The 23,339-nt window shown below is 33.0% G+C and overlaps 4 protein-coding genes across 8 annotated transcripts; 2 read left to right on the top strand and 2 right to left on the bottom strand.

Annotated features, from left to right (window-relative positions):
- The first annotated feature begins 1,452 nt into the window (after nucleotides 1-1,452).
- On the top strand, nucleotides 1,453-3,572 carry LOC117934222 (probable pectate lyase 4). The gene is made up of 4 exons (XM_034855878.1): nucleotides 1,453-2,135; nucleotides 2,239-2,594; nucleotides 2,718-2,853; nucleotides 3,122-3,572. The coding sequence occupies exons 1-4, from the start codon at nucleotides 1,662-1,664 to the stop codon at nucleotides 3,341-3,343; spliced, it is 1,188 nt and encodes a 395-aa protein (XP_034711769.1). The 5' UTR covers nucleotides 1,453-1,661; the 3' UTR covers nucleotides 3,344-3,572.
- On the bottom strand, nucleotides 3,392-6,117 carry LOC117934223. Of its 2 annotated transcripts, none has more exons than XM_034855879.1 (6): nucleotides 5,917-6,117; nucleotides 5,757-5,827; nucleotides 4,780-4,828; nucleotides 4,562-4,668; nucleotides 3,943-4,025; nucleotides 3,392-3,852 (listed from the first exon to the last, which is right to left on the bottom strand). In XM_034855879.1, the coding sequence occupies exons 1-6, from the start codon at nucleotides 5,963-5,965 to the stop codon at nucleotides 3,594-3,596; spliced, it is 618 nt and encodes a 205-aa protein (XP_034711770.1). In that variant the 5' UTR covers nucleotides 5,966-6,117; the 3' UTR covers nucleotides 3,392-3,593. The 2 variants fall into 2 exon arrangements, with proteins under 2 accessions (XP_034711770.1, XP_034711771.1); XM_034855880.1 differs by having other exon boundaries at nucleotides 4,780-4,867; nucleotides 5,917-5,932.
- Nucleotides 6,118-8,880: 2,763 nt separating this feature from the next.
- LOC117933484 (abietadienol/abietadienal oxidase) lies at nucleotides 8,881-12,248 on the bottom strand. Of its 4 annotated transcripts, XM_034854860.1 has the most exons (11): nucleotides 12,145-12,248; nucleotides 11,871-11,952; nucleotides 11,213-11,472; nucleotides 10,786-11,110; nucleotides 10,550-10,699; nucleotides 10,125-10,367; nucleotides 9,896-9,988; nucleotides 9,698-9,776; nucleotides 9,490-9,611; nucleotides 9,249-9,376; nucleotides 8,881-9,142 (listed from the first exon to the last, which is right to left on the bottom strand). In XM_034854860.1, exons 3-11 carry the CDS (start codon nucleotides 11,443-11,445, stop codon nucleotides 9,043-9,045), a joined length of 1,473 nt encoding a protein of 490 aa, XP_034710751.1. In that variant the 5' UTR covers nucleotides 11,446-11,472; nucleotides 11,871-11,952; nucleotides 12,145-12,248; the 3' UTR covers nucleotides 8,881-9,042. The 4 variants fall into 4 exon arrangements, with proteins under 4 accessions (XP_034710751.1, XP_034710753.1, XP_034710755.1 ...); XM_034854862.1 differs by having other exon boundaries at nucleotides 11,871-12,236; XM_034854864.1 differs by lacking the exons at nucleotides 11,871-11,952; nucleotides 12,145-12,248 and adding an exon at nucleotides 11,560-11,803.
- A 7,242-nt stretch (nucleotides 12,249-19,490) lies between these two features.
- On the top strand, nucleotides 19,491-23,095 carry LOC117933058 (UPF0426 protein At1g28150, chloroplastic). Its single transcript, XM_034854421.1, has 2 exons — nucleotides 19,491-19,724; nucleotides 22,765-23,095. Exons 1-2 carry the CDS (start codon nucleotides 19,533-19,535, stop codon nucleotides 22,939-22,941), a joined length of 369 nt encoding a protein of 122 aa, XP_034710312.1. The 5' UTR covers nucleotides 19,491-19,532; the 3' UTR covers nucleotides 22,942-23,095.
- The last annotated feature ends 244 nt before the right edge of the window (nucleotides 23,096-23,339 follow it).

Here is a 23,339-nt window from a genome sequence, read left to right on the forward strand (position 1 = left end):
ATGGAGATATATCCCAGGTTCCTATGCGTTCTTGGTGATATATACAAGTAGTCTTTCATCTCAAAGGATTTTGAACAGATTCGTGGCGAAGGCTTGAGAAGTTGAAAGAGACATAATGAACATTTGAACGTATATTTTATTTACTTAATTTGTTTATTTTTAAAGTTTCTGAACAGTGGGAGAGTTATGGTGATGAGATATGTGCGGGATATTATGGTAGTAGTGGTTCATAGAAATGAAGTGATAAATTTTTCATCTGACGTAGGTCCTATAATCTTATTCAGACAGCAGTTCTTTGACAGGGAGAAATCAAATACAAGGAACGTATGCTGCTGAGCCAAGGGATCTTTAAGAGGAAAAATAATTAATTTCAAAGTTTTTAAAAAAGAGCAACTTGAGAAAAAATCATAAAACTGGAGTAGCTCTTCCTACAGGACACGAAATGGGCATCCATCATCACATGAATGCAACTAAGTTGTCTTTTCTAACCATAAGCGTTTCAACTCTACAAGGCCCTTTTAGTGTGAATATAAAAGGGGTGGCACATTATAAGGTACGGAAACCAACTACCAGTCCTATTTCCTATCTTTCTTGGTGAGATACACTGTCATAATGAGGCTAAAGAAAGTTTTGTGATCGCATGAAGGAGCAATAACTCCACCATCATAGCATATTATTTTTTTATTTTTTTTTAATAAGTTAGATTTCACAAATATTTCTTGAAATTATTCCCAAACATTTGATAAGAGTATCTAGATGCATGCAATTTCATTACTAATTAAAGGTAATGTTGCATTTTCATTAATAAGATACTTAGAAGAAAAGTAAAAGGATAAAAATAAATTTAGATGTCGAAGTAGAAACTTAGATGTACATCCTAGAAGTTAAAAGTTATTTTAAAAAATTTAAAGAAATAAATATGAAATTTAGAAAAATATTATTTTTTTTTTTATAAAAATTCTATTTCAACTTAGATAAGAAATTCTTTCATATTTAATAAAATGACTTTGACTCCAACTTAACAATATGAAGTTATCTAAACAATACTTTGATTTAAATGGTCTGGTGAGAAAGAAATGGATAAGCTCATAAACAGATGGAATACAAAGAGGTGAGGTGCACCCAATGTAGTAGGTGGAATACAAAGGGCTCAACAAAAGAGGTGCACCCAATGTACAAGCTCCCCACCTTCCACCCAACCCTTGGTCATTTTCTTTTTGTTATTATTACATAATAGGATTCACTTTTCAGTTAACTCTTTTTTCTTCTTTACTAAGAAAGTTGAAAGAATAAAAAGGGAATATTGATGAAAAAATTAAAGAGCCACACCCAATTCCATTTTAAAACTTATATTCCCTCCCACAACTCTCTGGAGATTGAAGCTAAATCCAGTGTGACCGTTTGATTAGTTCATCTTGGTTGCGCTTATTTAAGGCAAATATAGGCTAGTTAGTTCAATTTTCTGGGGGAGAGATTAAAGCACTTTACACTCAACAGCTTCATCTCTATCTATAACAAAAAACCAACCAATTCAACAAACTCTCCTATATCAACACTCCCCGTCCCTCCTCCCTCCAAAGCATCCATCTTTCTCTTTTGCTTTCTGAAATTCTCATCAACTCCTTGACACCAAATCAAAAACCAAAAGAAGGATTTCGAGAATGGCTTTCCATGGATGCTGCTTCACTTTGGCTTTGGCTCTTCTCCTTCACATCCTTGTCATCCTCTTCACTCCCAACACTATTCTTCCAGCTAATGCTCATAGATCAAGTAACTCCCCTCCTGCCATGAAGTTGAACGTGATTGATCGATGCTGGAGAAGGAGCCGTAACTGGCAGAGGCACAGACAACAGCTCGCAACCTGCTCGGTGGGTTTTGCTGGGAAGATGACTAACAATATTGGAACAGACTTGATACGCTACAAAGTTACAGATCCTAGTGACCACCCCTTTAATCCCAAGCCAGGAACTCTCAGATTCGGTGCCACCAACATTAAAGGAAAGGTGTGGATAACATTCAAACAAAGCATGAGAATCAAACTCGAGAAACCGCTACTCATTAGTAGTTTCACCACCATTGATGGGAGAGGTGCCAGCATTCACATTGCAGGAGGTGCATGCCTCTTGCTTCATGAGGTAGTGTTTTCTCAACATATCTTCAAACCCCTACAAATATGCTTCTCATCAACTAATCAAGAGCAGTGTTCCTAAAACAAACCTTAATTGAATCTATCACTAGGTGACTAATGTAATCATCCACGGTATCCGGATTCACCACTGCCGTGCCCAAATGCCTGGTCAAGTGCTGGGTCCAGATTCAAAGATGATGGAGCTGGGTCACGTAGATGGGGATGCAATCAGGCTGGTTGCATCCTCACAAATTTGGATAGATCACAATACACTCTACGAGTGCCAGGATGGTCTCCTGGATGTCACCCGTGGTTCTACAGATATAACCATCTCAAACAACTGGTTCAGAAATCATGATAAAGTTATGCTCCTAGGCCATGATGATGAGTATCTTCAAGACAAGAACATGAAGGTAACAGTTGCCTTCAACCATTTTGGTCCTAAGTGCTACCAGCGGATGCCAAGGTACAATCACTTATACATACACTCAGGCTGAACAATCTGAATACAAAAACAACCAAACCATGTCAACCCAATCTAAAAAATAAATATCTTACATTCTCTTACCATCATACTGAATCTTTGCAGGGTCCGCCATGGATATACACATGTAGTCAACAACCTCTATCTGGGATGGGAACAGTATGCCATAGGAGGAAGCATGAACCCTAGCGTTTTGAGTGAAGCAAACCTCTTTATTGCACCAGAATCAGGGACGAAAGAGGTAATAGGCTAATAGCAACTGTTTCATTCTTTGGTTATACAAAAGGGCTACTCCCATTTCCCATCATCCATATAAAGACATAAATATACAAGAAAAATTCAATCTAAGCCGTAGGGTGAGAGAAGATGGCTACAAAGTTGGTGATCAATTGATCATGACTTCAGGAGATATCCAAAGATTTAAAATGGGAAGCCAGATTCAAAATTGTGCGCTGGAATTTATCATACCTAAGCTATTTCTGTTAACTCCTTCAAAAATTGATTAACAGGTAACCTGGAGACAAGACAACAATGAAAATGGAAGATCATGGAATTTTCAGTCTGTGAGGGATGTTTTTGAAAATGGAGCTCATTTCAGCCAAACAGGTGACTCTGCAAAAAGGCCACACTATAACCATCTACAGACGTTCCGAGTTGCAGATGCCAAAGCAGTAAGGCCAATTACAAGATCATCAGGTGCTTTGCGATGCCGTAAAAGATCCAGATGCTGAATCAAGACTGAAGGAGAAAAATGGCCAATTCCTGTATGAGGATAGGACTACATAGAAACAGATTCCTTCTCTGGCTGTATAACAAATTTTGGTTTCGACTTTGCTTTGTTCAATACAGTATTCACTGAAACCTAGTTTAGGTCAGAGAGACAGAATATTTGTACTAAGAAACAAAGCATATGCTTGAACATCAATAAAACAACAATGAAGAAATAGAATGTTGGACCAGCACATAACCATTCTTTTCCGATCAGTCATCTTCATCATCAGAACTCTCATATGCTAATCCAAGTAAGCTTTTAACAGGGTTCTCTGCTTTAGTCGCATCTTCTGCTTTTTTTGATCTTGACAGAGGACTCTCGCCTGCCTTCAGCTGGTCAACTTCAGACTTAGGATTTTTCAAAGCAGAGTCACTCGAATTTGGGGCAGTCTGATTACCATTAGATGGACTTGACACTCTATGCCGCTTGGGTTTGACTTCCACCACCTTTTTCAGCAAATCTTGCTGTCTGCAATTTAGATAATCACTTAGATTAGAGCAGAGAAGGCACTTAAAGAAAGGTGTTGTGGGTGTAAATGAGAAAGGAGTAGTGATAAACCTAATCCCACTCTTTGGCTTGGGCTCAACACGAAGGGGCAAGGGAACCGTTGCCGGTGAAGAATCTGCTAAACTTGCAGCTTTGTGCCAGTTAATTAAGGAAGAGAAAGAGACCATACTCTGGTTTCCAAGGGTCATGCACAGAAGATAACCTAGCCCACACAATGGACTTTCTTAAATGAATCTAATTACTTCTAGTTGTTTAGAAACCCTATTAAAGGGTACTTTATTTTCACAGCACTTGAAAACACAACTCTGATATATAAATTAAAGAAATCACCTAGAGCTTCATTGGTATTAAGTTTCTCATCACTCATAGGGTACTTGAAAACCACATTAAAATAGTCTGATTTGATTTATTCAACTTTTACACACGACTATATAAATGAATTCCCTAAAGCTTCATTGTACTAAGTAAACTAAACCAGCTACATCATCACAATAAAGAAGCAGCCACTCCCATTTTCAGGATATCACTTTCCGCAAAAAACATCATCACATTTCATACTTTTTTTTTGCAATAAAATTTGCATGCCAGAACATTACGAGCTATCTCAACCCCAATGACACAGCCACCCTAATGTACACAGTTGCAAATCTAAAGGCACATGAAAGGATATCTTAAATGCAGCAAAGGCACGCTTCTCTGTGCGGCGTAAAAGGCGTTCTGCATCCTCCTCAGCCTCCATCTGCTCCTTGAGATAGAGTAGATCATCACTGTCCAATGCTGCATATTCAAACTTAACCAAAATTCAAAAAAAAACAAAAAAAAAACTAAAGGTATATATTGAAGGAAAAAGGAACCAAAAACCCAGCCAGAGAGAGGCAGAGACAGTACCGCCTCGTCCATGAAGGTAACCTCCACGTTCCCCTGCAACCTCTTGCATCTGCTCACATCAACCACCCGGTAGGCAATGCCAAGATCCCTGCCGGGGCATGTTATCAGAAAACTCTCCACAGAATGTCATATAAAAAGAGAAGAGATGTAATTTAAACTGGAGTTAGCTGCACATGACTGATGAATGTAGTGCACCACCCATCAGGCCATTTATCTCTTGATATACTACTATCAGTGCCATAAAAGGGTGGTTGTGGCTAGAACTACTACAAATGAACAGAATTTAAGTCAAAAAAAAAAAAAAAGGAAGAAAAGAAAGAAAGGAAAAGGAGAAGAAGAAACCCTGTTAACCAGCCTCAACAAACCCTGGTTGAAGAACACTGAGCACAGCCTAGTTGAACCTACAAGTTATTAAGTTGGTATGGAGCTGTGCAGATGTACTAAAATGTAACCCATCTACACTAGTCAAAGACACCATATTAGGGGTAACATATAGCACCACTATCGAAAATCAAACAGGACCTTCCAAAACTCACTGCCCATTCAAGTACATCCCAAGAGGCCCTCGACAACCTCTTGCATACCCTATGCTTCTCCTTACCCAACACCCCCCTCCCAACAACCCAAAAAAAAAAAAAAAAATAGGACACCCTTCTAAAATTAGGGTTAGCATCTTCAACCTAGCACCTCACTAAACAAACCCCACGAGTTGGGGCACTTCCACAAATGGGGAACCCGAAACAAGAACACAAACTCCCTCTTCATCTTCGTATAATTAGGTTCCAATGAGCTAAATAGTTCAAACCCCATCCTTCATTCAAAACCCAAAATTGAAAACCGTCATTAAACTTTAGATTCTACAACAGAACCAAATATACAAATGGAAATTTCATAAAAACGGCACACCATCACATCTCATATCCAAATAATAAAAACTAAAAGAATAAGAAAAAGGATAGGATAAGCGATTCGCTAACCTTGGCAACCATGCGCTGGAAAGTGATATCTTCATCATCAATTTTGTCCTTCCCTTTTCCCCATTTCTTATCTGCAACAACAATTCAAATCAGATAAGAATTTTTCTCCCATAGTTGTATATGCATACATGAAATCTAACATTCAATGAAAAGAAAATACCTTTAGGGTCTGTGAGATTTGTGTATTCTCGAACTTCTCTTCCAGCCATTGTTATTTACTCTATCAAATTCTCATCAATTTCCAAGTACAAAATCAGAAACTGGCTTGATAGGGTTTAGATTCGGCTTCGTTTCTTTCCTTATCGCTCTTCACAGTATCCCAAATTTTTTGTTCGCTCTCCGCGATCTCTTTTGCTATGTGAAAAGACTTGAAAGGGCCAAACTTTTATACGGTATATTAAAAAATTTTCAAATTTAAAAAGAAAAGGAGAAAAGTTGTAGAAATTTTTGTTTGGACTTTGGAAAGGGTTTTTTTAAGGAAATCTAAGCACAACATTTTTATAATTCACACCAAATTTGATATTTATTATTTTAAGGATATTCTTGCTAAAATAATTAAAGCCATTTTTTAGATATCTTTAACAATATTAATATTTTCATTAAATATTTTTGAAAAATTTTCATCAAATGCATTTTTTCCCTTTTTGCAAATGCTTTTGTTCAAATATTGTGATTTTGAATTAATAATCGCCCTCTTACTTGTTTAATTGCTTTTGATGGATAAACAATATATCTTAATTACTTTAAATAATTTGTTTAATTACTTTAGTTATTAAGGAAAATTTAGTTTCTTAAAATTATATATATGGCATTATAATTTTAGTTGTTTGAAGCACAGACAAGATGCTTCAAATGAGTCTTCCCATGGATTTATATATAGCCCAGCTTTCGGAGACTCTTACACTTAGTCATTAGTGGGAAGAATATAGAAGGTTTTAGATAGGTCAGAGAAGTCTACACATTTCTAAACTATGGTGGAAGGCATGAGAGGAGTCCAAAGTTTTTTAAAGAATTCTAGAGATCTCTTGTATATTATTGTATATAGGCTTGTACATAGAACAGTGTAGGGTGTTCTAGAATATTTTTTTATTTGTAAGGAACCTTCAAGGTTCCAGAGAGTTTCATTGGTGCCTATAAATAGGTAATGCCTCATTTAGCCAAGACACCAAACAAGTGAGTTCTCAAAGTACTTGTAAATATTCCTTTGAGCAATAAGAGTTTTCATTCTTTAAGAGTTGCTTACTACGTCTTCTAAAACTTCCAAGTCATAAGCATCTTAACCTAACAAGTTAAGCATTGGGAGTAAGACTGGCTTAGCAAGATCAAGTGTCTTGATTTGTTTAAGTATCGCACGAGCTTAGGAAAATATTAAGTCCATGAGACTAGGCTCAAGGTGCAACCACCCCCTAAGTATAGCACCTTACTTGACAAAACATGTATCTTGTTGAAGAGGCGTGTCTTGTTTACTTTACTTTATATTTTTAAATACTTTTGTTTTTGAAAATTTTAATTATATATTGAAATTTATATAATTTCATTACTCTTTTTTGTTAAATGTTTCTTTTAAATGTTTGGAATCTCAGCTTTTTTATTCATTGGATTGGATTTTGGATCATATTTTATAAAATTAATATGCATACTAAGTCAGGTTTCACTTCACTCAGACTCACATCTTGTGTTACGCCTTGTGGCTAAGTATAGGATACTTTGGCACTTTAGGTGTGTCTTGCACCTTTTAAAACTATGATCAAGCAAATTCTTTATTACAAAAATTTTTATTCAATTTGAAAAATAGTGAAAGTCAATCTAGTCCATTCAGTTTTCATGTTGAAAATAATGGATTTGATAGTATTAAACCAAACTAGCATATATTCGAATGTTAAAATATAAAAAATAAAAGTTAAAGTTATAAGCCTTAAAGTTCTTAACCTTTCCTTCTTTCCTTGTTAATCTTATCATCGAGTAACATTTCAATTCTTTCCTTGTTAATCTATCATCTAGTAACATTTCAATTATAGCACTCCACCGTAGGCATAGTTGGATTGTGCATAAACTGCCTCTAATAGTTGACAAGGTTTAAAATTGAATTAGAATTACTTTCAACGAGTCTAACAATTTTAGTAAAATATTTAGAGACTCTTCCATCCTTTCATCAAGGTATTGCTAAATAAGTTTATCAATGATCAGCCTAAAGATTTTCATTTTGATGTCCTAAATATTGCTTTAAGTTAGCCCAACTTATTTACTTTCAAGTTGAGTCAATTTATTGATTTAATCCAAACCTGCCTCAAAAAGAGGTACACCTGGATGATATTTGTTTTTTTATTTAAATCTAAATAGAACTTAATTTAATTTAAATCTAAAAACAACTTTATAGTATTAAATATTAAGTTATCTTATTTTTCACAATAAAAGTTGAGTGTGAGGGTTAGGGATCATAAATGTGAATTAGTTAACTTTTTAGGTTAAAAAGTAAAACATTTTTACTTTTTCTATTTAATTAAAAATATTGATAAATAAGTTAAAAGTTAAAAAAAGACTTTAAAAACAAACACTAAAGACTAAAAGTAAATTGTATTTAATATTAAGTTTAAAAAAATAAACATTAGTTTAGCTTGGTTTAATTCATTTGTAACTTACAAAGTCTCGTTTCTATAAACCTTTTCTTTGAATTAACTTTACTTACACTCCCAATTATCTAAATAAATTGGTTTAAATTAATTTTATGACTATTTTAGACTAATTTTCATTAAAGACTTGTGTTTTACTGAAAAATCAATCAAATAAAGTTTAGATTTAATAAGTATTCATCAATGCAAAAATATTTCTTGTTAGATGATTAAACGTGATTTTCTTCCCATAATTTTTTTTTCTAAGAAAGTGGACTTAGGTTGCCAAATTATTTGAATGATTTTCTTGTTAGATGATTAATAAGTATTCATCAATGCAAAAATATTTCTTGTTAGATGATTAAACGTGATTTTCTTCCCATAATTTTTTTTTTCTAAGAAAGTGGACTTGGGTTGCCAAATTATTTGAGTGATTTAAAAGAGAATTTATAGGTCATTCAAATAGTTAAAAGTCATTACCATAAAAAGAAAACTAAACATGATGATAATGGTAATGATAATAAATAAGGTACATATGCACAATATATAAATTATTAAATTCAATAACCATATAGACATTTTTGTATGAGAGACAAAGCCTTAATTTCAAAATAATATACACATGGGATGCAGTGACAGTGACAGTGAAATAATAAAAAAGAGAAAATGAAAATATCTCAAACTTGGCAGCTGCTTCTGGTTAAGCAAATTTGGAAGCCATTCACTAAACGAGCAGATGGGAAAAATGACATCCTATCTTCCTTCATCTGCCTCCACCTGAATCAATATTCCCAAAATATTTGGAATTTAAAAAGTTGATTAAATAAAATTACAGAAAGGGGGTGTTGTCTGTTGTGTAATGGTAGAGAGAAAGAGGAAGGACCTGTAAGTGGTAACAAAGTAGTGGAGAAAGAGTGCAATTTGAAGACGAGCCAACTCTGCTCCTGGACAAAATCTAGCCCCTCCTCCAAAAGGACTGTATAATGGACTGCTCCTCCAATTTCTTTTTTCCTTCATTCATTTTTTTTTTTTTTTTGAGTTATTAGAATAACACAAAAGGTATCTATAAAGTGGTCGAAGAAAAAAAACTAGAAAGAAAAGGTTGAATGAATGAATGAATGTACTTGATTTTCAGGTTCCATCCATCTCCAAGGATTGAAGGAGAGAGCTCCCTTGTATATATTCTCATCCAAATGCACTGCTGAAAGAAAGGGTACCACAAAGCACCCTTTGGGAATCACATAATCTGCCAATTCAACCCAATACATCTATTATAACCCATTAATTCATTTTCTTCTTCATTATAAGCACTTGTGGTGGAATTATACATACCTTGGTATTTAACATCTTCTTTTGTCTCCCTCATCAACCATATTGCAATGCCCCCAAGTCTAAGTGTTTCATCAATCACCTGTTTTCCCAACATTGTTATTAATTCCATATCTACCTCAGCTTTCTTCAATGAAATTAATCTGGGCTGTAATGGAAAACCTAGCTAGCTAGCTAGCAGCATTATATATGATGACTTACACATTGAGTGAAAGGCATTGCTTTATAATCTTGCCATGTCAGTAGCTCTTCTTCTCCATTGATAGGCCTGCTCCTTATACTACAGTGCTCATCCTGTTCAAATTGTAAGACCATACATAGATATCAAGATACCGATCAGTAGCAAAAAGCCAAAAACAAACTGTGGCTTATTCGGTTATTCTATATATATACTCTTAAGAGATAATTAATGTATTGGACACATAATTACCAGTAGTTGCTTCATTGCCCTAGGGCAGTGAGTGAGGAAATAAACAGCAAAGAGCATGGTTTTAGCTGTTGTTTCATTCCCAGCAAACAGAAGATTGATAATGAAGTCAGCTACTGCATCATCACCCAAGCTTTCTTCCTCTATTAGTCTTCCAAGCACACCATCACCTTCTTTCGAAGATAAGTTTTGCTGTCGGCGCATGTGTATTATCCTGTTGATTTTGCTTATTATAGCCTCCCTTGCCTGTTAATTTTAGCATATATACAGCTCAGAAATGCATTTTTCATATATACTAACATAAAAATAAACGAAATGAAATGTTTAATTGACATGAATTTGGTCATTTATTGTAGCACTTTTGTTTAAATGTACAGTTGAATCAAATGAATAGATGGTGTGAACGGAGAGAAAGCCGGATCATGCACCTTCATGGCAGTGTGGAAAGCGAAACCCGGAAAGTTGATTGGAATAGAGAGACACCCATCAACGAAATCAGAGAACAGTTGAGCCATTTGGTTGATTTCAGACTCAGTAGACACACCCAGCAGTTGATTCACCATCAGGTTAATGGCCACCTGCACAATAATTTAAGTATCAGACTCTCATACATACTAAACCCAATAAAATTAAATTACCTCCTACTCAGACTGATTGGACTTGCCTTTCTGCAAACATCCTGAAGGAGAATAACTTGATTGTTAGCAAAATTGCCCAAGGTTTGCAGCATAATCATTTGAATATCCTTCAAAAAATGAAACTTAAGCTTCTCCAACCGCATCATATTGGATGCGATGCTATGCAGTTTCCTTTGTTGCTCTCCTTGCACTGTAATCACCCCATTTTTCCCAACCAAATCTCTGAAAGATTTCGGGTAACTGGACTGGAACAATTTGCCTTCATTTTGCATGATGAATCTGTTAAAGCCCGAGTCTGCAGACACAACTGCCCATTTACCAAACAGACTACAAGAAAATATCTTCCCAAACCTGTTACAAAAGAGATTTAATTTATTCAACGAGATCAGCACTTGTATATATATACATGCACAAAACAAAATATAATCCCTACTAAATTCATCCGCTCCATACTTTAGAGCCTGCTGGTGAACAAAGCGAGGAGGATGAGGACCTGCAACCGAGTTGTACCAACTTAAGCTATGGCCGATCAAAGGCCAACCTCTACTCCCCGGCGGCATTTTGTACACTACTGATGATCTTTCTCCGCCCACATTCTTCTTCTTGTTGATCACAAACTTGGCAGCAAACCAAATGAACAAGAGGGTGGCTGCCACTACAGACCAACCCCAATACATTTCTCTCATTTTCTAGCTTAGATAATCTGCTGAAACCTGCAAGAGAACAACTCATCATCCCCTCTATATATATACCCATACAGAGATAAACCCAATTAATTAAGCTGTGAGTCTGATCATTACAAACATGGATTAAGAAAATGATAAAATGATTGGTGCAAAAGGGCTTCTTCTCATTGACCAGACTAACTCATCTCCAGGATTCAGCAGGGCCACGTCTTGTAAACTTTAAATGTTTGAATATTAAACATGGATCTGAATTTAGTTGTAAGTCACCATTTCACTTTCAAGTTGTTACGAGCATATATAAAAATAAGTGGAGCATTTGTTTAAGGAGATAGACACCATACTCTAGGAGTTGTCCAACTGTATACAATACTATTTTTAAAGGAGAGAATCACTTTTATGAAGCTTCCCCGACACCACACGCGTACCCTGAGAATATATAGTACTAGTCATGATATATATGATTCAGTTTCCACATGATACGCATTAACTTTCACCATGGATTTGCACCTGTTGAAGATAAAAAATACATATGTCACTGCAGCAAAACAATGTGGCACTTTTGAGCATATCATATATACTTTTGAAATCTCCATAGAAAGGGTTCAAGAAATGCAAACATTCATGATTCTGCTCCACATTTATATCTTTGAATGTTTAAGAAGAATCAATTTCATCATTCAGAAAATGGATGTATGATACCTCTCTTTTGTTGCAGAAGAAAAGGAGATAGGAGAAGAACCTAATGTTGAACCTTCAAACGTGGCTTTCCACTTGAAACTTGAGTTCAAACTAGAGCTAAATATTCCAACCTTATGGGTGCAGTACCGCGATGGTAATACTCCAATACATCTCTTTTATATATGGTCCAAATTAAGTTTCAAAAGCATAAAAATAGGTGAGTCATCTTCAATTTTAAGAGATGCCCACTACCACAAACGCATGTATAATTAAAGATTAGAATATACTTCACTCGCTTTTTTTATATATATAATATTATAATAAGAGGTTGGGAGGTAGGGGAGATATACACTAGTAGTTTGACCAGTTGTTAGCTCGAGATTTAGACTGGGTTTTTGGCCCTAGAAGGACATCATGATATACATGTATTTGTTACTGATTTACCCTTGTAAGATATGAGAAAATCAAAAGTGGGAAGATGGTGGGTTAGGGGCAAAGTTGTGAAGAAGAGAGAAATAGGGAGGTGAGCCGTGATTCATGTGGTTATGGAGCCACTAAAAGGGGGTCAAAGATGCCAGGGATGAGCTTGAAGAAACCCTAGGTGTGGTGGGTACCTAGTTTTCAGGCCAAAAGAATGGCCCTGAATTTCAGCCTTCCTCATCCATTAACTCACACTCTGCCAGCTTGTCTCCTGTCCTCCATCACATGCTCCTTAATTTTGCCTTGTAATTTCAATTTAAAATTCATATCTTCAAATTAATCCATTGTTTTATATATATATACATATATATGTATACACATATGTATGTATGTATGTGGTTGAGATCTTAATTCTAAATATTCTAATAAACATTCCTTTTAAAATGATGGGGCATGCGTGTACACTATATGCAATTAATCCAACTTCTTTTTGTTCTCCTCTTTGAGTGTTATAAGATTAATTTTAGGTAACTCCAATACTCACACTCATTAGTTAAATAGAAGCGAACTCAATTTAAATTAATCTAGTGGGTTAATTAGAATGAAAATATAACATGGCATGGCATCTCACAAAATCTCAATTCCAACCATGTAGGAGCAAATGGACCCTAGCCTTCATTTAACATGACCCCTCTTTGAGAATATTTAAAGTGTAAAAAATGAACGGTTGGTAGATGTTGAAATGTGCATGTGAATGCAATACTATGAAGATTTAGCTGAGATTTGGTTTGGGATTGAGTGGTTGAGCCTTTCTAGGACACTACATTTTAATTCGGTGTTGCTTCAATTTTTCTAGGATGAAGTTTGTGATATTAATAAAGGGTCATCCTCTGATTTAAGAAAATGAATTCCCACTTATGAAATATTAAATGTTCAAAATTTTGAAGGCATGATAGCTCTAAGTACCACAAAAATTTCTCATTAATAAAACCAAGAATGAGGATATAACATGTTTCTTGTCAACCAAGGCCTCCACTTCTTATGTATTGACCAACGCAACCCTTGACTTCGGCTAAGGCCAAGGCTGCGAGGTGTTCATTCCTACCTTATTCCTCATTTTTAAAGACATGTGTCGGCAACTTGATGTAATCAGTGACATAAATCTAACCCAACTTGATGCAATCATTCCTCTTTTTTTAAAACATGCACTTATACATTCCCCATATTTCTCATAAAACTGCTTTTAATCTGTTTTATTTTTATTCATCATGATTCTTCTATTACAAATATTTTCATAAAAATTGGATATTATGTTTTAAATTTTCTCAAACTCTTAATTTGAAAAAACAAATACCCAACCGTAGAAAACACTTCTATCCATTCTAAAATCACTTGCAAATAAACTTCAAATATTAACTAATAATTACGATTATGATGAATGAAAATTTTTAATTATAGTCTTGTAGAGTCCATATTTTGAGTTGTATACAAAATTTCTCAAAATAAAAAAGGCATTTCTAATAAGAATGAAATTAAATGAATTAATAAAATTGATTTAAGTGCATTTAATAGTGTTTTTATCCAAAATATTTTTTTAAGTTAAAAATACTTTTTAAAATTATTATCAAACGGATTCTGAGTATAATGTATTTATTTATTTATTTCATATTTTCTTTTAAAATTTGTTGAATGAAATAGTGAAGAGGACATCCTTCTAAAGAGCCCATTAAAAAAAATAAAAACAAGCTTAAATTCAATCATTTTTTTTTTTTAACCTTTCTCCAATCTTATGTGAAGAACTAAAAAATATATTTGAGTAGATAATATTTATTATCCTTGTTAGTTTTCAATTAAAATGGATTATTAATTAATAACTTGTATTACAAGATCAACCCCATCTATCTATAGAAATTGATATCTAGAACTAAGCGTAATATTATTTCTCTTTTAAAGGTTAATTTATACCTTTCATGAATATCCAACATCCACAAAATTACAGTTTATATTCACTCAACCTTGACTTTAGAGACAAAAGAAAAGGGTGACCACAAACCTACAAAAAGAGATAGCTGAAAAGAAAGATATGATGATGAAGGGATCCACCATCCACCCAAACTTGATGGTTCAATTTCTAGGAACAGGCCAGAAATGATGGTTAGAAAGAAAGGAAGAGGATCATTGAGATATCAATTATCAAATAGAGGAAAATCTTTCAAGATATGGGATGGAATAAGGAATCAAACGTCGACTCAGAATAAAGAAAGTGCTTTTAAAAGGGGAGTACTTTTAAGGCAAATATTAGGATTTAGGGGCTGATCTACTTACCTTATATAGAGAGAGAATATAACCTTTGCAACACATTTGTGAGAAGAAAATGATAGCATTCCAACCAATAAACTATTACATTTCATTTACATTTACATTTCATTTCACGTAGGACTAGTTATAACTTAATTAGTCAGTGGGAATATCAAGTCCTTGAGGCTTAAATACAAGTCAATTAATGAGCCTCAGGTGCTTCGGGACCTAATTTGGTCAATCCTTTTCATCATTTCTAGTTAACCAAAACTATGTTCAATTTGTGTTTTTGTAAATTAAAAATATAAGAAATACCCTAAAAACTTTTTTATAATCTATAAATATATAATAATATTCATTAAAAATAAAATGAAAAAAGCTTCTCAATTAGAATTTTGTGTTTAAAAATTATTTCTAAAAATCATTCTCAAAAAATATTTTTCAAAATCCTTTTGGAGTTTCGGTGTGATAATATGGCATACTTTATTTTTTTTCTTTTTTCCTTTATAAAGCTTCGATACAATACATACTGAAAACCATACTACCATAAACATTTACAAAATGCTTAAAAAATATATTTTCACATTTTCTATTTTTTTTTTTTATAGAAAAAGTATATTAATGATAATATCTTTCTCAAACTTATTTTTAAAATGCTTAAAAGCACTAATAATACTTATAATCCTTCAAAACATTGGGAAGTTTATATGGTCGTACAATTAAAAATGGTTTTTTGTTTTTAAAAATAAAAAATTGTTTTAAAAAAATTCATTAAAGTGTTTGTCATTGTTCTCTATTTCAAGTTTTTAAAACACAGTGAAATAAATAATAAATAAAAGTTGTTTTCATCAATTTTTAAAAATAAAAAGAAAAGATAAAGAGCTTTCAAAGAATGATAAAATTAAATAAAATTAAATATTATATCATTTTTTTTTATCTCTCTCCGAATTAATGTCAATGCCAAAAATCTTCAATTAAATTCTTCCTTTAAATTACACATGATTTTCTAAATTTTTGTTAACTTTTCTAAAGCATTTTATTAAGCAAATTAATTCCAAATCAAACTATACTTCATATATAAAATTTATTAATCATAGAAAATAATTGAAACTCAAAAACTAATTTAATTTGTACTAACAATTCAAACTCAATAATATTATAAAGTTAAAAATTAAATTTTATTTTAAATAATTTGGTTAGTTTCTTTTTTATATATAACATGCTTTTACAATCTTTTTTCACTAAACAAATAAAAATCAAATTAAACAAAACTTAATACTTTAGATTCATTAACAAGTCTAATAATTTTTAAAAATAATTTAAACTCAAATAATAAATTAATTAATACCATAAATTTATGAACAAAATTTGGTTCAAAACAACTATATTTTTTTCTACATAAAATCATTATTTTTTTTATTTTTTCACTTGGAAAAAAACTTCAAATTAAACAAGACTTGATGTGTTAGATTCATTAACAAGTTAATAATTTTAAAAATAATTTGAAACTCAAATAATAAACTCATTTATATCATAAATTTATGAATTAAAATTAATTCACTACAACTTTATTATTTCTTTTCTACACATAATTATATTTTTATAAATTTTCTTACTAAAAAGTGGAATTTAAATCAGGAAGCTTTTTGCATTGAATTTATTATTGGATTTAAAAATTGTTAAAAATAATTTAAAACTTAAAAAATATATCTAATTATTAAAAAAAAAAATAGATCAATCATGAGTAATTACTTATCGTTTCTACACAACTATTTTTTAAAAATTTTCACTAGATAAATAGATTATGAATTGAGTGAGACAAAATCAATAATTTAAATTTTTTAATGAATCTTTTGATTTTGAGAATAATTTGAAATTCAAAAAGCCAATCCAATTAATTGCACATTAAATCAAAACATTTAAGAATATTATGTTTGTGTTAGAAAAAATAAGCTAATCCAACCTATGGTAATCACCCACCCTATAAGGGAGGTGAATAGGGTGAAGGTCTCTTTTTGTAAATTTAAATTATGTGAATGTAAAAGACAATTATATATAAGTATATAATAAATAATATAAAGACAATTGTATATAAATTAAAAGAGTAGAGAAGAGATGATGCAAACACAAGATTTTATAGTGGTTCGGCACAACCCGGCCTACATCCACTCTCCTCTAGCTTCAATCCCAAGCTTGAGGTTCCACTAATTCAAGGCTTTCAAACCAAGCCTTTAAGCAATACAATTAGATTATAATTCCAATCCACCCTGTTGGACTTTTAGCTCCAAGCACTCTTTACAATTCTCAATAAATATCCCACTCTTGAACAACCCCTCAAGTGATGCCCCACACTTGAGAAACTTCCTCTCAAAGATTTACAAATAAATGATCTCATAAAATCCTAGTACAAAAACTTTGAGCTCAAATGATACAAGAAAACTATAATTGAATGATGCACTAAAGATATACAAGTTTTAGAACAATGGTGCACTCAAAAACACTTTTCCAATGCTCAAATATATTCAAGAAAGGTTTGAGAAGGTTAAGCTTATGAAACAATGAAGATTGGAGCCTTTTTATAGAAGAAAAAAGTCAAACTAGTCTTTGGGAGTTCGACCGGTCAAGGTAGGGGTCGACCGGTTGAGTTGGGGGTCGACCCAAACCTCGTCCGATTGAGCTGAGGGTCGACCTGGACCTCGACCGGTTGATTTGGGGGTCGACCCAGACCTCAACAGGTTGAGCTAGCGGTCGACCGGTTCCTTATCTAATTCAACTGGTTGAGCCATTTTTGGCTCAACAACCAACTTTTTCAACTTAAAACCTTTTAAAACAAGTTTGAAAAACATTTAATACAAGGTTTTAGTTGAAAATATGAAATCATCCAATTTTTAAAATATTTATAACAAAATAACTCTTAGATGATTTTGGTGCGTAAGTAAAGAATGTAATGCATGAAAATCCTAGTACACCAACAACCTTACAAAGAGATCTTATGAAACTTGGGTCTTTAAAAACACTTCTCTTTGAGGTGGTCTTCTTTTTCACTATTTCTCCTTGGCTTGATTTGTCTTTGTAATTGCCACTTTAGAAATCGTCTTGCCTAATCACACTTGAAATATAATCATTAGTTATAAACCTTGTTTTGTTATCATCAAAATCAAGATTAACTAAACTTTGGTTTCATAGTTTGTAATTGAGTATTAAATATGTACATATAATATAAAAAAATGGCTCATTTATATGTGAAAAATTAAATTTTACTCATTATTCATTTTAAATAAAATATTATTATTCATTTTTAATAAAAAATTTACAAAGATATTTGTATCCTTATGTTTCCAATATATTGTTAGCATTATGGGATGCATCAATCCACCTATGGATTCATTGTTATGGGTAGGCCCCACACATGGCATCGATGCATGACTGCCTAGTCTACCGACAAGCCACGTATGCATTGCGAAGCCCCTCATGATTGCTCCTAGCACGTATAGATGCGAGACTTTGTGTTACTACGAGATAAGGAAATAAAGTTGCATTTTATACTATCAGCTTAAGCTTTTAGTAAAGCGGTAAGCACTTATCTCCTCAATTATATTTTTTATAAAAAAAATATATAATATATGATTTTATTATAATATTATTATTCATATTTTACTAAAAATTATTTATTTATGATATAAATTAAATTTAATTAATATTATATAAATTAAATTTATAATATTTTTACAAACCCAAAAGTTATTTTTAAAATCAACTTATAGAAATAAGTTTTTTATTTTTAAAAACAATTGTCAACCACCCTTATTTTTATAAAATACTAAAAAATTATTTTTTATTCCTAAATTTAAAAACAATTATCCGAAAATATAGTCAAACATGGCCAACATTTTCTTTTTCCCTTTTTGATGAAACTAAAAATATCATTGCAAATGGCACTCTTTTTCGATTAAAGCTTTAAAAAATAAATAATAAAAAGATATAAAAAAATTGAAAAAAAATAAATAGTGGGGCCTTTTTGCCCTAAACCGCACAATGTACATTCATAGATAGATGAAGATATCCCCTTTAACTACATTTTATGCCTCTAAAAACTCTTATATTTTTGGCCAAAAATGGATTCAACTAACTCCAAGGCCCCATAGTCCTAGTGAAAATAAATTATTAATTAGTTTTGGGTCCCTAACCTACAACGATCCCATTTATTAAATTGATTTTTTACTAACAAAATCTCCATCCACGCTTCCTGTTTTTTTTTTTTTTTTTTTAATTAGAAACTTTTATATATAAAAAAAACATTTTATTAAAAAAAATAGAAATTTTACCTTATATCTTTAAAAAAAAATAGAAATTTAAAATTTTGAAATAATAAAATTTGTTAGATATTTCAATTTTTTTTTTTTTTTTAATGCAAGTCTCCAACAGTTTATTTAGAAAATGCATCCAAACCGACACTAAAATTCTAATAATTAGCCTTGAAGATACCAAAATTTTCTTAATTGGATGGATGAAGTTTGCATTTCATTGAATACATTTTGCAATATAGAGGTGCATTTCAGTGATTGTAAAAAAATAAAAATAAAAATAAAAAATAAAAAAGAGAGAGAGATATATATGGCAAAATGATATGAAATGAAATCAAGGACCACAACGGACGAGCAAGAGCAGCAGCAAAGGCATAGGCATTAGTCATGTCTCGCCTCTTTCTCAACTCTCCCGCTCCCACATCCGCGCTGGTGACTCCACACCCTCCAAAATTCTCTACAACTTACCATACCAGTTATCTGGTGAGACTACCACAGTGGAAATGGAAGACCACTTGTTTTCGAAATTCTGGTGTTGATGCCTTCTTCTCTGATCCCATTCTCCAACAAGCCCTTAAGGTAATGCCCAAATTCTGCCCTGCTTTCACTTTCTAATCAATCTATATGGAGATTATATTCGACTGAATCGATGTTGCTGATTATTCTCCATGTTTTCGATTCTAATCAAATTGTATTGTATCGTTTTGGATTGGGTTGGATTGGGTCGAGGTTGGACGTTGTTTTTAGTGGTTTAGTTCTGGAAGCTGAATTGGTAGTTAGGTTGGTGGAATTTTACGCTATTCAATTTTCCATTGCCATTTGAGAGATGGGTGTTTTGCTGTTTTTGCAAATCATGATCAACTTTTTTTCAGTTAAGAGGATGAATTGTTAGTTGGGTTTGGCGGAAATTTAGAGTCTTTTTGTCTCTCATTGCCATTTGTTGAAATGGGTTTGTGCTGTCAGTTGTAAAATCCTGATCAATTTTTCTTGGGAGGTCTCAATGCATAGACCCACTTTGGTTTTGCCTTTGATAACTGTTCAACTTCCAAATTGTGATGTTGTTCTTCAATCTCCTCGTATTTGTTAATTGAAAGGTTATCCATTTGGGAGATGGGCGACTCAGGGAAATGAGTCTTGAATAAGTTTTATCAACTGGGCTAGGAGCATGGGGACATATAATATAATTATATGAAAATAAGTTGCAGAAATTTTCCCAAATTAAAAAAAGGAAATTGCTTGCTTTTTATTTTCAAAGGAAGGTCCGTTCTGGGATGTTCTTCTAGCGTAGCAGGATTATTGTACCGCATACACAAAAATAAAAAGTTCAAGAATGATAAGATTAGTTTTTTGTGGTGCTTAAGCCTAGTCCCCCTAATTGTTTTGATTCAATTTTAAGGATCCACATCAGGTAAACCTCTGGAACTCCTGTAAAATTCTTGATTTTGGTGAAATGCATTTACTTCAGACTTATTTTTCTAGAACGGGTCATCTATCATTAAAAAGTTATTCATTAAATTTTGATTTTCTCTCTGTTTTAGGCCATTTGAGAAAGCTCCTTAACCAGAGTTATTCTCCTAAAGTAACCAATTTCATCAGTCTGCTGATTTTAGCACCATTTTATAGGGAGGCTACCCCTTTAAATGTGGCAATGAAACTCAGAATTATTATTTTCTCAATAAGTAAATCAAAGAATTTAATAGAATGAAGAATCTATTGATCAATTGCATCTCCACTGTGAAAAGACAAGGGTTTTACGGGAGCTGCTTTTTGCACTTTTTGAGATGTCTTGGGTGCTTTCCTCGTCAGTTATAGAGACACTATTGGGGTGTCATGGTTCTTTTGTGAGCAAAAAAGGCAAGAAGGTTTAGAGTGCAAGCCCTCTATGCTTGTTCTGGATGGTTTGAAAGTAAGGAACAGATTTTCGTTCAATGATGAGGTGTTTTCATTCCAAAGGCTGAAAAGTGATTTTGTTTGATTTCTTTGGCCAAAGACTAAATTGTTTATAGATGATTGTCCTTTGACTTTAGTGAGCCTCTTTGATTGGTTGGGCACTTGTTGAGGCTCTAATTCTTTTGGTATTTTTCTCCTATTTAAGCATTGGTGGTGGAAGGATGTCTGTTTCTTGTGTACTTTGGGTCACTCTTTTGGCAGCTCTTTTTAATACAATTTGATTCTTTATCTATCCAAAAAAAAGAATTTAATAGAATGAAAAGAGTGTGTGGTTTGTATATGCAAGGTGATTCTAACATAAGGATAAGTTTTTGTGGAAATGCCAGGGAGATTAATTGATTCTTTTAAATGCTACTTTTTGACTCTGGCTCTTGGGTTGATCATGTATGAGTAGGTTCACAGACTGATGGTGTCCATTATAAGTAGAAACAAGAGTATGAAGTGGAAATGTCATTATGTCTACTGAATAACGACTAAACTCTTGTCCAATTTTAAAGGTTTCTTGTCCTTCGCACATGAAAGAAGATACTTCTTACCATCAATGAAAGATTAAGCATTGCAGCATCCTCCATGATGTCCACCACAATCCCATATCCACATTTGGTCCAAGAGTATATGGCTGGGCTTAAGTTGCAACATGTCAGTCTTTTTAAGCTTAACAAGGCTGAATGTTAGTGATCTATTTGATTGAATAGGGCTTTGGGTGTCATCAACTCTCATTTCTTTAGTTTCTTTTAATTCTTCAGTTATTCAATTTTTAGTGTCTATCACCACAACAAAATAAATTCCTTTTATAGTGTACCCTTTTTGAAGAAACTCTGATAGTCCTCATCATCAGCCTTGAGAAACTGCTTACTCGCTGCATAAAGTGGACAATTATTTTTTCCTCTATCCACTTCACCCATCTAGGATCATCTTGAAATTTTTCCTGGTGCTTTTTGATGAGGGAATCTCAGGAGGACAGGGAAGTTACATATTGTCTTTCACTCAATAAGCTCCCATGTTGTCTATTGAAGAATAAGATGGGTTGTTGTACTTGTAGGATCGTGAAGTTGACTGATAACAACTGCATTTAGGTTAGCATGGGCAAATTGGCAAGATTTTGCTTTAGACCTATTTATATCTGATGACTGATGTCTTGTCCAAGGGCGCTTGCACGGCGCATCATTGTTAATAGCTTCGATCCTGATTTTAGGGAGTCTAATCATTGTATCTTCTCTCCAGTACCAAATTGATTCAGGATCTTCCAAAATTCATCACTTGAATTGGGAATTAGGATTAGAGTAGTTGTCACTACCATGGATTCATGGTTCTGATACATTGCATGGATCATAGTAAAGAATGTAATCATAAGAGTATTTCTGACATATTTGCCTTGAAAATTGTTTGAATCAGAGACTATCAAATTCTGTTTCTATCATGTTTTTTGGTGTTTCTTCATTCTAATGACTGAACAATAGAGTATTGATGAGAAGGTTATAGTCTAAAAAGTGCTGAGTGATGCCGACTCTGTAGAAAGTGAATCTCTTTAACCATTTGCCTACGACATGCTCCTTAAAGTAATTTGTTTACAAGGAATTCGTTATGAATTTTTCAGTGTATTACAACCTAGTTTCTTTGTTTTCAGTAAATGCATTTAATCTGAATTTTTTTATTGCTGTCACTCCAGGAACCAGTTGCCTTTGCAGGTGGGATGTTTGCAGGTCTTTTGAGGCTTGATTTGAATGAAGATCCACTCAAGGAATGGGTAACAAGGACTGTGGAGGCATCTGGGATCTCAGAGGAAGAAATTGATGATGAAGGGTCCAAACCAGAAGAAGTACCGCAACAGATTGAGATTGAATGACTCTCTGGTTATCCAGGCTTTTTACTTCATCAATCCAGTCTATATTTAAACCTGGACAGTTGATACTTGGCATGTCTACTATAATGATGAATAGTTAAAATGTGCTTCTTTGATGATGATATATGTGCAAGGCATTCTGTGTTTGGCATAGAAATCAATTTATATCAAGTTTTTTTTTATTCCATTTTTTGTCTAAAAAGAGAGTAAAAGATTGACATAGAAATCAATTGAGGTCTAGTTTTGTCAAGGCGTTTTTATGATTGGGTGTTAAGAGGTGGTTTTCATGGTTTAGTATGAATCTTAATATAGAAAGAGAATGTTATGAATGCCCTATGCCCTATGCCCTATTAAACGAAAAGGTTTAAGACTGTAAAAATAGTTTTCAAAAAGCAATTTTT

The sequence above is a fragment of the Vitis riparia genome, chromosome 16, assembly GCF_004353265.1.
Source record: "Vitis riparia cultivar Riparia Gloire de Montpellier isolate 1030 chromosome 16, EGFV_Vit.rip_1.0, whole genome shotgun sequence".
NCBI lineage: Eukaryota > Viridiplantae > Streptophyta > Magnoliopsida > Vitales > Vitaceae > Vitis > Vitis riparia.